The following is a 15,007-nucleotide window of genomic DNA, read 5'->3' as shown; positions in this document are numbered from 1 at the left end:
TGGGCACCAGGAGCCAGCACGCAGTTCACCACCTCACAGCAGTTCTGCTGGGAAATAGGTACTACCAGCTCCCAAGGAAGTCCTATGCCTATATGGAAACAAAAATCCACACTGTCCTGCAGCAACTTCTGAGAATTCTGATATTTTTTTCTCCTAGATTAAGGGCCACATTAGCTCTTCCAACCGCTTTGGTATCTCCTTTTAATAGTTGTCACAAGGTTTGGAAGTATCTGAAGATTAATTGTGATAAGCAGAGATCCATCTTACACTTCTTACCCTGGATTTTGTGGTGGCAATCTCTGCTTTGAGAATCTCCGGGTCATATTTAGAACTGGATGATGAGCCAGAGAGCACTGGAACATATAAAACACCAAGTTTAGCAGCGTTACCTTCCTCTTCTTCATGTCCCACCACGAAACAAGGCCTCCCACCATTCCTGCGCACCCATTTCCCCATGCTACTGAGACCTTTTCTCCCATTTTCCAGAATCTCCTCACTCCTCCTTAAAGGCAGGGAAAGGCAATAGTACAGTCAAGTACTCTGCAAAAAGCACATGCTAAGAAAAAAGTCTTGATTCATCCCAGGTTAAAACACTTGACTCCACAACCTTCCAAATACATTCAACCTATTCAGATAGGTGTGGCCTCCCAAGGCATTTACAGAACTGAAAAAAGCACACTCTGCATGAAGGTTGACTGTATTTTAAGACTTTCCCCTCAAGTAAACAAGCCAGTGAATGTTTAGAAACAAAAGCAGAGTAAGAAACTGAAAAACGCAACACAAGCCTTGTCATAGCCTTGAGAACACGACCAGCCACACAATATGTCACATTCGGTTAGATCAGGGTCCCATTAAGAGCAGCATTCTTTTCTCAGCAGTGGCTAAAACTCTTATGCTTCAGAAAGCAAAGAAGGTCCCCAATGCGCAGTGTTGTTAGAGGTAGCTGTAGGCAATAGTTATTTTGATCCTTGCAGCCATCAGTTTATGCCCTATAAAACACCAAAAAGCTTTTCTGGCTTTCCCCAACTGTATTTTAAGATGGACAGCAATATGCCGGTTGAATTCATGTTCACAATGTTTTTCATGCACTGCTTTAATATACTAAGGGAGAATGCTTCTTGAGGAGGCACCAAAAATTCCTTCAGGGATGAGAGGCTGGACAGTGATCAATTAAAAAAAAAATCCTTCAATAGCATAAAGTTACTTTATGCTAAAACACACATGCACACACACACAGAACAAAACCAAAACAAAAAACCCGCAAACATCAGGCATTCAGTTGGCCTGTGGAATTTACCAACACAAAATATAGTTCAGTACGAGTAAGAGAAGAATTGGCCCATTCATGTGGCTAGTGAGAAGAGCAAGTTCACAATAGTAAGAATTAAGAGAAGTCTTCCTGAAGACAAGTGTGAAATACGTAATTCCTAGGCATTTTCCTTGATGCTGCTTAGCAACAATAAAGCGGAAACTCCTCCTTCTGTAAACCTCTGCATCAGTTTTTGAAGCAAAATATTCAGGGGCTTCCTGTCACGACAGACAAAATGCAACTAAACAATTTTCTTGGTACAGAGAGATAATCCAGCAATTTTGGCTTTTACATGACATGAAATATTGACTGCTAGCTTCCCAAGGGAGTCACTCAACTACTTGGGATGCTGAACCCCAAATGGTCCTGGGAACACTCAGAGATAAACATTACTTTCCTTAACAGGACCCAAGAAATGGAAGCTGAGACTGGCATCCTTTGGCTGGCAAGCACAACTTTCTGCAACTCTCAGGAAATGACTTAACCAGGGCCTCTAGGCTGGCACCATCTGAAAACAGACAGGATAACCAGACTGAAGCAGAGGAGCATGTAAAATGAGTGCAAGCTGAACACAAGAGCCTGAACACCTTAGGGAAAAAAGAAGCAGTAAAAGGGAGAGAAACAAATAACATTAAAAGCATATTTAGAGAGACTGACAGATAAGCTTTATTAAAGGATGGAGGATCAAGTATCAAAGTTGAGTGCTCAGCAGTGAGACAGCTGTTAGTCACTAGGCAAATTCTGAAAAGAATAAAAATAATGGTTCAAGCCTAACTCCTATCCCCTCAGAAGACCAGGGCGATGCAGCCTGCCCAACAGTGGCAGACAGCAGTAATAATGTGGACAGTCACCGTCGCTACAAAGAACGAGCAAACCATGCCAGGAACCCTAGGTTTCAGGAAAGCACAGTCTCTGCAAGCAGACAGTTTTTAGATTGCATTCTTACCTTATTTTTGAACTTGGGGCAGAGGCATCAAGGAAAACAACCCAGAACTTAGGTTTTTCAAACTTGTTGGAGTCCATGCTGAAAAACTGTACAGCATCTCCAGAGTCTGAGCCAACCATAACCATGTTTCATACTAGTTACCCTTTACCACATGTGCTAAACAGTTGCTTTCGAGACAAGCGGAGCAAACAGAGTATTGGACATGGCATGACATATCCAAGTGCCCTATCAGAGGCACTTTTCAAGCATTTTACCATCTCGGTGGGATCATGACTGAGAGTTACTTGATAAGAGTTCATTAAATACTCACAGCTGGTCTGAGAGCCCAGTTTGTGCTCCCAAACATCATGCAGCTGCTGATATTCTTGCTGGGCCAATTCAAGCCTCTGCTGTTTCACTTGATAGATCTCCTTCTGTGCAGCAATTGCCTCTTGAGCCAGGACAAGATAGTCTTTCAGCATGTGTTCCTGCTCCCGCCGCCACTGCACACGAGGATCCTCGATCTGGGTAGTTTCTTGAAGAGGAAACACAAGAGGAGACAAGATGAATCACAAGCAGGCTTGCATTGCTGCCTGGAGAAACTCCACTACTCATGGCATTTTTTTCAAGTAGCAGGCACAGCCCAGAGATGGAAAGGAAAAAAAGCACTTGTGCTTTCTGCTTCAGAAGTGACCACCAATTCGTATGAATTTCATCAGCTGCCACACTGAGTCAATGCACTAATCATGCACCAAAATCACTGTGTCCTCTCCAACAACTCTGCTGCTGAAGCCACCCTGCCTCTGCCTCATAAAACACCCACACAAGCACACACATACATAAGCTCTTTAAGACTGACACTCAGAGGGGGACTTATCTTTATTGTAACGGCTTGATAATACAACTAGTAAAATAGTTCTACTACTTAACTGATCAAAATCGTGTAGAAAACATCCTTGCCACATGACTGCCTTCTACTACATTGTGTGGCATTGTGAAAGCAGTTACCAACTCAGCTGGTCTGCTGGCTGAGTTCCACTGCTAAGGGGTTTTAATTTGCAAGAGGGGAAGAAAAAAAACCTTCTCATCTAGATTCCACAGGTAAGGACAAATAAAGCAGAACATATCCATGAAAGCACCTCAAATTGCATTGCATAAACAGCACCTCACCAAAGGAGAGCAAACATTTTCCCTTCAAAGGGGGCACATAAGTACTAAACTATTGTCCAATACTTTGGAAAACTTCAAGAAAAAAACATTGGGGAGGTGACATAGCCAACATTAGCTGTTCATGCCTAAATCATTTATCTCCATTATCCCAACGCAATCAAACTGCTTGAAGTTCCTAATCAGCCACAGACATGCAGCTAATCCTAACACTAATCATGCAAATTACGTGTCACTACCTCTGGTTTTGCGCTAAAGTTTTCAAATACGTTGCCATTCTCTTTCAAAGCTACTGCATGCGCTCGCTTGAAACAGGTTCCAATACCCAGTTGATGAGCAGCTCTAAAGCTGTCTAAACTAATGTGCTAAAATACGGATGCCGAGTTACTGCAAAATGAATAATTAATTGAAAGGAATATCTTGAAACTATCAGTAGGAATCTAAGCTGCATATTTTAAGAAGCCTCTTTAAATATTCAGTAAAAACTGCCGTGTTGGAAGGCACAGTCAAGTCTTAAGCAAGTCAGGGACTAGACTAACACTGGATTTCATAAATACAATGGATTTATAAAAATTTTGACAATAATTCTAGGAACAGGACGTGAAATAAACAACTTGATCCAATGGAGATATATTCTTTTGCACAACTTTGCCCATGATGACGCTGATGAGAAAGTTAAATCCCTGTTATTGCAGCCCTCTGTTAACAGAAGGGAAGGACATAAAAGAACAAGTGGCATTTCAAGTTATGTTGCAAAACAAGAGGCTGCAAAAGTAAGGGCTTTAAATAAATATATATGTATATCTTGTGAGCAGAAGGAACAGTTCGGTTGTTATGGCTACTACAACTAAGACAAGGCCTGGAAAAAAAGCCTTAAAATAACTTAAGAAAAAAGAAAAAAAACTACTTGGTCTCACTTCAGAGGAAGTCATAAGGAAACAACATGTCAACCATCTCACCTGAATTAGCCTGGCACTCCCTTTTACCAGGCTCCTATTTAATCTTGTGCCCTAAATTCCATTCTCTGGAGACAACCATCATCCACTTGTCCCAAATGGGACAGCACTTCAGCTCCCAGCTGAACAAGAATGGGATAATCTGCTCCAGGCCACCTGGAGATGCCCTCTTCACTACCAGGAAACCCCTTCAACACTCGCAAGCTGCCAGGTGGAAGGCTCTAAAAGTCAAAATTTATCATCCAGAACACTTTCATTAGAGTAGCTAAGACGTAACTCAGATACTATCAAACCAATCTAGGTGAAATAACTGATTTTTTTTCCCCAAAAAGAAATCTTTTTCCAAAATTAACAAGGTTAAAACAAGCAGGAAGCCATTAAAAACAAGCAGCTGCCATATTTTTAAACCAAAATCCACTAGTGAAGAGACTAAAGATTACTCGATCTCTGTAGCTACAGAAGGAATCCAAGGAGATGTTTGCCCTGGCCACTCTGCCCCAATTACAGCCATTTACCACTCTCCCATCATTTGAGCCTTCATCTTTCAGGCATCCTGCCATTTAAGGCACCCATTTTCAGTTTACAGTGTTGCTTCTTGCTCATCTGATATTACATATACTATGCACAAAAACATAGCATTCTTGTTGGTATTTCAGGTCTTTGCATAACCATCACCATAAAGAAGGACACACATCTTCACCCCTGAGGAAATACACTATCCTTGAATCCATTGAGGACATAAGCAACACTTCTATAGCTCTAACCACATGATATTAGGGTGAGGAGAAGGCACATAAAATCCTCAACATTTCCAGGGACACAGGGACAAGAATGAAGAACAAAAAAGGTACTTCCCAGCTCCAGCTCTTTAGCACAGGCGCTCCCCTACAGGCGTGTTCAAGGCTGAGCCTTGTGGCTACCCCTTCTTCCCCTTTCCCACGCTCGGAAGCAAGGCAGGTCCTGAACAGGAACAAAATTCCCTGGGAAGGGGAGGCAAGGCAAGGGAGCAGAAAGGATAAAACCTATGTAGCTGCTCTGTACCTCAAGCAGGAGTGTTTGGAGTTTCCCACAAACTGCTATCATCATAGTCCCCTCTGCTCAGGCAGAGCAACTTTCATGCAAATCCAGGATCAAGGAAAAAGTGTCCCTAACACAAATACACCACCGGACAAGGCAAATTCTTGGAGGCCAAGGCAATGGGCAGGATGGACTATGCAACTGTCATCTGAAATTGCACCATTTCCATTTTTCTTTCATCTCTTTAGTAATCACAGCACTAACCTTATCCCCTTAATTGCAGTGCTGAGCTTTGATTTTCAAACATGCAGTCAGAATCTATCAAGGGCTCTCAGTTTGCCCGAACTACTGTGAAATGCAAAACACATTCCAAAGCCAGATTAAAAGACTACAGAAATATAGGTTATTGTATCATTTACTGTCTTGTTAGTTATTAATTTGATGTTGAGCTTGTCATAAATATGGCTGATGTTGTTTCAAGTTTGGAGAACATACTCTCGCTCTGCTTGCATCAGCACCTGGTGAGACAATTATCACTCCTCTGTACAAATCTAGTTCCAAAGAACTTCTGCCAGTGTGGGACACACTCAGGGCTATGCATTAATATTGTATTAGGAATTTTCTGCATACTCAATTCAATTTAATTATATTTATTTCCCCTCAGAGAGAAGGTTAGAAGTGTTCCACACTTTGCTTTCTTTAATGGCTGCTGGCTTCAGATTTAATTTAGGTCTGTCCTTGGGCTCATTTCTGATAATTAGGCTCCAATACTTCAAGTCAGCAGCAAGAACCAACCTGTCTCCATTCCCTTCACAGCCTCTGCTGACGGCTCCTCCCTGTACAACAGATCTGGTGCAGACCTTAGAGAGGAAAAATGTTCTGGGGACTCTCCAGAAGATCATTCACACAAGCCACACACAGATGATACTCCTGATTAGCTAAGGTAGGTGGATGTGGTTTGCACTATCATGATTTGGACTCAACATGGCTTGGGAAATAGGGCCATGATTTTGTTTTTCTTTTTAACTGAAATCTTCATTCCAGTATAGTAGCATCTGGCATCCTGAAGAAGCCAAGAGCAACTGCTGTCTACCAGGTGTCAGCAAGATTTGAGACACATCCTGGAAGCTCGTGGTTCTTCTGAACATCAAGGGCCAGGAATAACAGCCCCAAGAACCACACGGGTGTTGGACCCGCGACTGGATCCGTGCGCGCGCTCGCTGGTGCCAACACACAACGCGCATATGTCTTTGCCCCAGACTCGAGGGCCCCAGCAAGTCACTGCCGCACAAAGGGCTTTGGGGCTGGGGTACCCTGCACGAGACCAGGCACAAAGCTAGCCAGCCATTTTTAGGCAAATCCTAGAGGACTGAGTTAATTCTCTAGTTTCAACTAGGTGAGGCCTCGGTTAAAAAAAAAAAAAAAAAAAAAAAAAGACCACACACACAAGCACTCACCTTCCCCTCCTTTGTAGATTGAAGAGAAAAACCAAAAATTCAAGATAAAAATACATCTCAAACTGAATTCACAATGGAAAACCTTAACGGGACAATGAAAAAAAATCTCCTTTGAAAGGTCCTCTCCAGCTAGCTAGTGGTCAGAGGTGACGGTAACCTTCACTTCAGCATGCTGACGAGCATTATTCCTTGGAGGGACCAACCCAGTTCCCTCGGTGCCTGCTGTGCCTACTGCAACAGGTTGATATCCCTGCCTGAAAAATCAGGAGGGAACTGACCCAGGCTAAAATGAACCCAGCCCCAGAGCAGCTTTGCTCAGAAGAGAAGGAACAATCCAGCTTCCCCAAAGTCTCTGCACAGGTTAAACTCAAGTGGCAGGAGCCTGTTAACCCAGCATTGCTGCCTAAAACAGCAAAGCCCTAGAGAACCACTGAAAGCTGGAACCTCCACGCTGGTTGTCCTCTGCCTCCAGCATTCCGGCCTAGGCATCCCAAATCCTTGCATCTCACCTAGCAATGTCTTCTTTAAGATAATTCTTCTAGGCATCAATTACAGGAACCTAATCCTGAAAGGGCTTAGGCATGGCTCTGCTGTGAGCAGCAGAGACAGCAACAGTTGTTGTTCTCTAGAGAGGATCAAAGAACCTAATTTTTTTGGAACCATCTTTCCTGTTCCACCTCGCGATCAGAGCAGAAGTCAGAATAGTGCCTTAGATCTGCTACTTGCTTCCATATTTTAATTCAGTCCTATAGACTAAGTGATCCTCAAGGTCATTTGAGCTCAAAAAAGTCAATCTTGAGAGACAGAGATTGACATGACAGCAGATACAATCTATTTTGATTGCATTCTAAAAAAAACTTGAGGCTATTGTCCTACAAATATTTGTCTTTTCACTACACAGAAAAAAAATCTTTTATATCACCAAGTAACCTACCAATTATAGTCTATCACCAGTGTTAAATCATTGTTCTCCAGAGCATCTACACATCAGATTTGCTGTCGAGCTCAAGCACATCTGCCTCTGCACAACAAAGTTATACAGCTGGCCAAATACCTTTAACATGAAAAATAAGTTACCTGCAAGAAACAGTGTATTTATTTTGATTACAGCTTTTCAGGGGATATATTCCAACACAAGACTATACAAATTTCCTAACAATTTTGGTAGTAAAATACTGAGTTTGAATTTTCTCATATACAAACCAAAAGGGCTTGTAATACCCAGCACCTCTGTGCTACCAGTGTAAGAGAGGTGATTAACAGTATCTCAGTTTGAGGACAGAGAATGAAAATGCCCCAAGTCCAAACTTGAGTCTTCTACTCCTCTGACACTATTCGCATTACCCCAAGCCTGCCTGAAAGTTTCCTCTCTAGCAGAAAGCAGAGTGAACTCTCAAAGCTCAGGGTACTCCACTAACAATACGTGCAGTCGCCGAGTTTGTCCCTGCCAAGAGATAAACACAAAACCTTTGCACTCCTGCCGATGATCTTGCCACAGGGACAAATTCCAGGCTGAGGACAAACTCCAAGTCACCGCTGCCTAGTCAGACTCTTCAGCAGAGCCAAACCCTTCCGAGGGGTGACCTCGGCATCAGCTTCAACACCACTGATGATTTGAAGGAGCCAACAAAAGGGTTGCAGTTTCTGTTTTATAGAGGGAACAAATTGCTGCATTGGAGCAGGATCTGCAGAGACCGATTCCACAAACCACAGGCCATGTCAGCCATTCTTAAGCACAGTTGCTTTGCTATTTGGTGGTTTTGCATTCAGTTCATTTTAACACAGGCACAAAATAATCACTCTACAAAATACAGTAACATGTCACTTACTGGTGTTGTGGTCTATGTAATACACTCCAACCTGAGGGTCGTAAGCTTCTTCCCATCCCAATGGCAATTCATCACTAATGCAGTCTGCAAAGGTGAGTGGTTTCGTATACCTGAAACACAAAATGATGTTTAAGATGAATAAACGCAGACACACACGTGACTCCCAAATAACTGACTAGAGAACAAGCATCAAAAGAGACTCGATATAAAAGACAAAACTTCATCTCACTCGGGTTTTTAGATGAAGGAGCAGTTTATGGTGCAACAAAAAAAAAAAAAAAAAAAAAGTTTTGTCTTTTTTTTTTGCGCACCACAAACTGCTCCATCTAAAAACCCGAGCGAGATGAATCCTTCCCGACAGACTTCCCAAGCCTTGGCTGGCTCAGCTGGTGCTCGCTCAACAAAAGAACAGCAAGAACTTTGCCAGAAACAATCCTGGGCTCGCAGCTCAAAGAACAAGATTGTTTGCAGGCAAATCTGTATCAAAAATATGTAGACAAGAAGGAGCAAGATGAGAACTGCAATTTGCATAGCATGAATAATTAGGACTTCACAATCAATAGCAAGTGCTGAGGACTGTGGGACCACTTGTCATGCAACTCCAGTCATTTGCATTGCAATATGTTCTGTTGCATTAATGGCAAATTACATTTGCTCCTCAGTACCACAAAAATGCGTAACCCACTCGGTCCAAAATGGGAAGTATTTCCACAATATTGTTCTTATTTTTCTACTACAGGTCACAGCTGACCAATATTTTCAATGCTTCTATGAGTAAAAAGCTTTCAGCATGCACAGTTTGAGCACACCTCATGGATTCTACTTACTGGAACCGTGCTCCTTCCTTGCGCTCTCCTGTTGGAGACCCGGACTGGGTTCGCTGTGGCAAACTCTCAGGAGGTGCCAGGAAGGCTCCTGGGGTTCCCAAGCTGCAGGTACCACAAGAGCTCTCTGGCCAACAGCACCGAGCAGACAGCAAAGCACCCAGGGCTCGCTGGCACTTCCACCACACACGCCAGGAGCTCCCCAGGCAAAAGCAGCCAAGGAAAATCTGCTACCTACAAAGGGCATATGCTGCAGGGGCTGAATAAGGGGGTTAAAGGGAGCAAATTCCCAACCCACAGTAAGGGAATAAACAGATCTTCAGAGAGCCTTTCACATCCAAAGATAACTTAGTAGGGCTGGCAGCTGGATGGAAAGTTTTACTAAATTTTCAACATACTATCTGGGAGCATTGAGCAGGCTGGCAGACCCACATGACACCTTACATTCCTTAACAGAGTAAAGAGCCTTTTACAAAAAAAATCCAACAGAACAAGTAAAAATCAGTATTTAAAATGGTCAACATAATGCCCAAAACATGAGCTGGAGATGCAGGGGACAGAGTGATTTAAGAGTCCACCTCAGAGCTAAGGAAGCCTGAAGGAAAGCCTCTGCTCTTACTTGCTGTTGCATTTTACTTTAAAACCATTGTTTTTGTTACCTGCAGCAGCACTTCAGTCCCTAGTGCCTCTAAAGTGACAGTTAAGCTCTGTAGCAAAAAAACTTCAGAATTTTGCAGCACAAAATTGCCAGAAAAGGTCCCTTCAATATCAATAAGCTTACCTAACGATTTATTTGATTTTTCCTTTTCTCAATCTAGCCTGTATCCCAGCAGCACGCTTCTGCAGAAAGCACAGCTTCCCGGAAAACCGAGTACCACCTCAACACATCTAGGTGGTTTCTTACCCTATATTTTCACCTGTTTCCTGGCCTCACAGCACCCAGACTCCTAAAAAAGCTGCTCAGTGAGTCCAACCAGTTCAGGATGCACAAAGCTGAAAATGCAAAGCAAGAGCAGATACAAGCATCTCACACTGCTACTAACATGCTGGCAATTTCAACATCAAGACAACCCTGCAAGTCCCGTAACTCCAATTTTAAAGCATCAAGGCTCCTCCTCACTCAAGCTGCAACATGGTCTCTAACTTCCCACACACCTGGGAAATGAGCAGGATGCTGCTCCACCAGCAGCACCTGTGTTGCAGTAACTACTTGATTGCCCTGATGAGCCTCCTTTGCCTGCTGTTCCATGCCCCAGTATTTTCTCCAAAAATGGCTAAAATGGCTTGCAAACATCCCATTCGTATGGGGTAACTGTCATTCAACCAGAGAAGCTAATTAGTTTTTAAACAAAATAATTCCAGTTAGTTATGGACAACATAGGTACATTTAACTGTTTAGTAGCTTCATAACAAAAGACATTTTTTCAACACCTTGCCCTTGCTACTGTGGAAACCAATGGCACAAATGAGACACAAAGCTGTAAGGACAGATATAAGACACACAAGCTCCCATACAACCAGATTAATTTTTATTTTCCTCTTAAAAGAGAATGCATTTTTAGGTGTAATTTTTATAAAGACTAAAAAATGTTCATTATGTAGCCAGATAGACTAAAGTAAAAGGTCAAGTTCCTTCCTCACAGCAAATAATTCAATTACTGCAGCATTATTTCCATGTAAAAGCAAACAGTTTCTGCTCTTGGAAATTTAATACCAAGACACATCCACAGAATTACGTACTGCAAAAAATCTCATCTGCAGTTTGCAAGCTTTGGAGAAGCCTTGAAAAACTCTCATCAACTCATAGTCAAATCAGATCATTACCGAAATGACTCCCTGCTGCAGCCAGATGCAAAGCAGTGACTGTGTAGAGGAACCAACTCCTTTCACCCACCACACGTCTACTCCAAGGAAAGGAATCTCTGAAGTGATTTCCATACGCCTACCTTGCACAACCTGGTTAGGAAACCTCCAGAAACACTCATTCAGTTTCCAAAGAAAGCAACACATTTGACAGTTCAGAAAATGCAAACCTCATATAACTTAGAAAACTTTTAAGTTGAACATTCTATTTTTAATTAAATTTCGATTAATCCAAGTAAAATACATGGCTAGCCTTCAGGTGCACGAGTTGGTCTCCATCTTCCACCTATTGTCATTTTGCTCAAGGGGCTTTCAGAGCATTCAGACATGTGACCAAAATGCTCCACTTGCTTCTAAGCTGGAACTTTAAGTCCACATCTGGAATTCCTGGAAGAGTATTGAAAAGGTCTTCTCTTGTTCCTCTAAATGTACACATGCTAAAACATAGCTGAAAACACAGCATAGAACAAGGAATGATACCAGGCTGATATTAAAGGGAGAAAATCTATTTGCTGGAACTGAGAAAAATGTGTTGGTGTATAACAACTATCTGCATTAAAGAGAAGTTACCTGTGCCATCTCCTTTTGCTGGTTTAGATAAAGCCCTCTCTAAGAAGGGTCGTGAGCACCTCATCTTTACCTGGTGGCTTTGGATCTGAGTCTTAAAAGACTTTTAAGGAAAGCTAATGTCATTCTGTAGTTTTACACCTCAGAGCAGTGTCACAGTTTACAACATTCATGCAATGTACACAGTATATACATTTTTATAGAAAAATCTCATTACTCAAACCTACAGCATGCTGCACTTCCAGTCCTGTATGCGCAGTCAATATGACTTTTCTATTATAGTAACTGTGCTTGAAAAGGGCCGCAGCTACAGATGCCCTATGCAACCAGAACGGAATCAGGGACCCTTCTCATTCACCAGACCTCACCCCAGCGAGCTCCGCTGTGCAGGCACAAAAAGCCGCTTCACTTTCAGACTTACGATGTCAAAAACAACCACTAACAAAGTGAGGACTTCAATTTCACAGATTAACCCAATAAGCACAATATTGAACAGCAGCAGCAATGTTAAGTTGCCATCTACAGTTACCTAAAGAATTTAATACTCCAAAGCTCGGAGCGCTGCCAGCCATTTCCCGAAGGCATCACGGCAGGTCGGTGTCGGGAGGCCCAACACAATCACCCAGCACCGCAGCAACGAGCAGGGACTGCCTCGCACGGGGACACACACATCAGTGCCGCTGCCATTTCCTTCTACAGCCACCCAGGTGCTCGGGTCTTTCCAGATAAAGCAGTTAAGATGGAAACCAGGAACAGAAAATTCAGCTTAAGAGATTTCTTTTTTCTTCTTTTCCCTACTGAGACAATAGAAAATAGCTCAGCTAAAGAGACCTGAGTGATTTTCTGTTGGCCCAAAACTCGAGCCCCATTTGCATCTAAAAAACACCTTGGCCCAAAACACCTTAAGACAATTGTCACTGAAGAGAACTAGAGAGGACTCAGCCACATACTTTAAGTACAGTGTTTTCTCAATACCAGGGCATTGGAACCATTATTCCAAAATAAAACCCCAGGTATAGTCCCATTATAATCAAAACACAAATGATAACTGCACCTTTTTCTCGGCTTTAAGCCATGGCACATAAAACAAGTCCACCACTACAAAACACTACCAACCTCAAAACTGAGACAGGAATCTTAAGCTTTCCCTTCTATAATGAACAGTTCTATAAATAAAATGGTCTCTTTAGTGAAGAGAATACAGCATAGTGTAACCATAGTTCTTACCAGGCATAATTCCAGCCTTGCAAATTTTTTCAGGATGTGCCAATGCCAAGAATGGCCAAAACTCTCTCCCAACTGCATCACTCCACTTAACACCTGCCTATGTGAGCCCTTTTCACCTGCAGGGTTCCCCAAAACTCTACTGAAACAGCAATAATTGACTTGGAGAGCCTGGTAGGAGATGCTTCGAAACCCCGAGTAGGGAGGAATGTGCAAGTGATGCAGATGAGTGTGCGGGAGCTCTTTGCTATCTCATTAGCTGTTGAGGTCAGCTATACACCAACCAAACTACAAAGGAAAAATGCAGGCAGAACTTGTAGAACACTTGATTCTTTCTTTGCTTTTCAGAATTATAGACTCTTCAGTATGAAGAGAGGAAAGCAGACAAGCAGCATTCAGTCAGTACCAATAGCCAGCACTGCCTGAGCAGACAGCTGGGATGCCCCAAGCCCTGTCACCATCTACCAGACAGACCATCAGGGCTGAAATCACTTGCCATTAGCACTTGTATAGAGCACACCAGCTCCTGAGCTCACCCTGACTCCTACGCCCTGCCTCAAGGGCTTCGGTCTTCAAGTGACCATGGAGCAGTCTAAGATAAGTCCTGTCAGAGAAACTGCTTGAAAACCAAACATAGCATCAGTGTGGGATTCAGGAGCCAAATCAAGCTCATGATGAGAGTATTTGAGGACAGTCACCTTCATCATTGCTACCACTCGATTCTGAAGCAGTCATGGACTGGCCTTATCAGCTCCCTCCCAAGCCACACACTGCTTTTAGGTGCTTCCTCCAAGCCAGAAGCCTGCACACGATCACCAGGCTTCTTATTTAACAGTCACTGCCAGAAGCCCAGAGAAGATACCCCTCAGCGAGGAGGAGCGGTACTGCTAAATCATAGCCTAACTCAGCCTTCTAGCTCAATAAAACCAAGCTGCAAGTTATCAGGTGTATCAGCTCATCCAGATCATCTTACCTGCAGCTGCCTTATCCCTTAACTCAGGGAAAGGGCAATTCAATAGTCATGTTTTCATTAGGCTCACTTTGGCACACAGTAACATCAACTTGGTTTTAGAACTTTTAAACACCTGTTCTTCATTTTCAGTACAGTCAATAGAAGCTCTAATGCTGTTAATTTTTCCTTCTGTTTCACTCAAATTCACAGTGACTTCATCTATGTATCACTGTTTAATATGGTAACTGGAAACTAATATCAGACTTTAGGGCAAGGGGAGACTTCTAATCTCGAAGGTTTGTTCCTGTTTCCTGTTCCTGTTTCCACACACAGCAAGGCAAGTAAGGACAGTTCAAAAAACTCATCCTGACAGGAGAGATGAGGGAAAAGCGACAGTCCACAAAGACCCTTCACCTTTGTGAAGGATTGGGCCCCAACAGACCCTGAGTATTTGTACAGCAAATATTTTTCAAATCCTTCTCCCGTGGTAAGTTAAAAAGTCAGGCCCTAGCTTTACTTTATTAAGTCATGCCATTTTTGAGGGGAGGAACAGATTTTTTTTTTAATTTTACATCTATTACCTGCAGCTTCTCTTATAGATAAAATTGGAAGCCAATGTTATCGTTGGGCAAGCACCACTGCATTGAAACTTCCTCATCTAAGATTCAGAAAGCCTTTCTATAATCTTTAACTCCACTTCTGTCCATCAAAAAACCTCATTACACAGGAAACTGAAGGCAAATAATCCTGTATAACAAGTTTTTGATTGACAGGAGGTTTGTTCAACACAGCAGTAACATCCCACAGGTTTCTGACTGAAGCAGATGGGGAAATCGTGCCATTTGTAAATGCAAAGTTAATAGTAAAACAGCTAAGCAATCTACTTCCTATTTCTCAAAGAAACCAACAGGCAACTT

The 15,007-nt window shown here is 42.6% G+C and overlaps 1 protein-coding gene across 2 annotated transcripts in view; it reads right to left on the bottom strand.

Moving 5' to 3' along the window:
- WWC1 (WW and C2 domain containing 1) overlaps nucleotides 1–15,007 on the bottom strand; it is a 66,137-nt gene that overhangs the window by 27,546 nt on the left and 23,584 nt on the right. For both annotated transcript variants that reach the window (XM_088522617.1, XM_088522618.1), the window contains exons 2-4: nucleotides 8,661–8,770; nucleotides 2,566–2,769; nucleotides 277–353 (exon numbers count right to left, since the gene is read on the bottom strand). In XM_088522617.1, coding sequence (XP_088378743.1) covers nucleotides 277–353; nucleotides 2,566–2,769; nucleotides 8,661–8,770 — 391 coding nt within the window. The remainder of the gene's footprint in view (nucleotides 1–276; nucleotides 354–2,565; nucleotides 2,770–8,660; nucleotides 8,771–15,007) is intronic.

This window comes from Tinamus guttatus, unplaced genomic scaffold, assembly GCF_059628265.1.
Source record: "Tinamus guttatus ecotype Peru unplaced genomic scaffold, ASM5962826v1 Tinamus_guttatus_pri_ptg000155l, whole genome shotgun sequence".
Classification (NCBI taxonomy): domain Eukaryota; kingdom Metazoa; phylum Chordata; class Aves; order Tinamiformes; family Tinamidae; genus Tinamus; species Tinamus guttatus.
The sequence above is the reverse complement of the archived record's forward strand: the minus strand, read 5'-3'. Positions and strand labels throughout refer to the sequence as shown.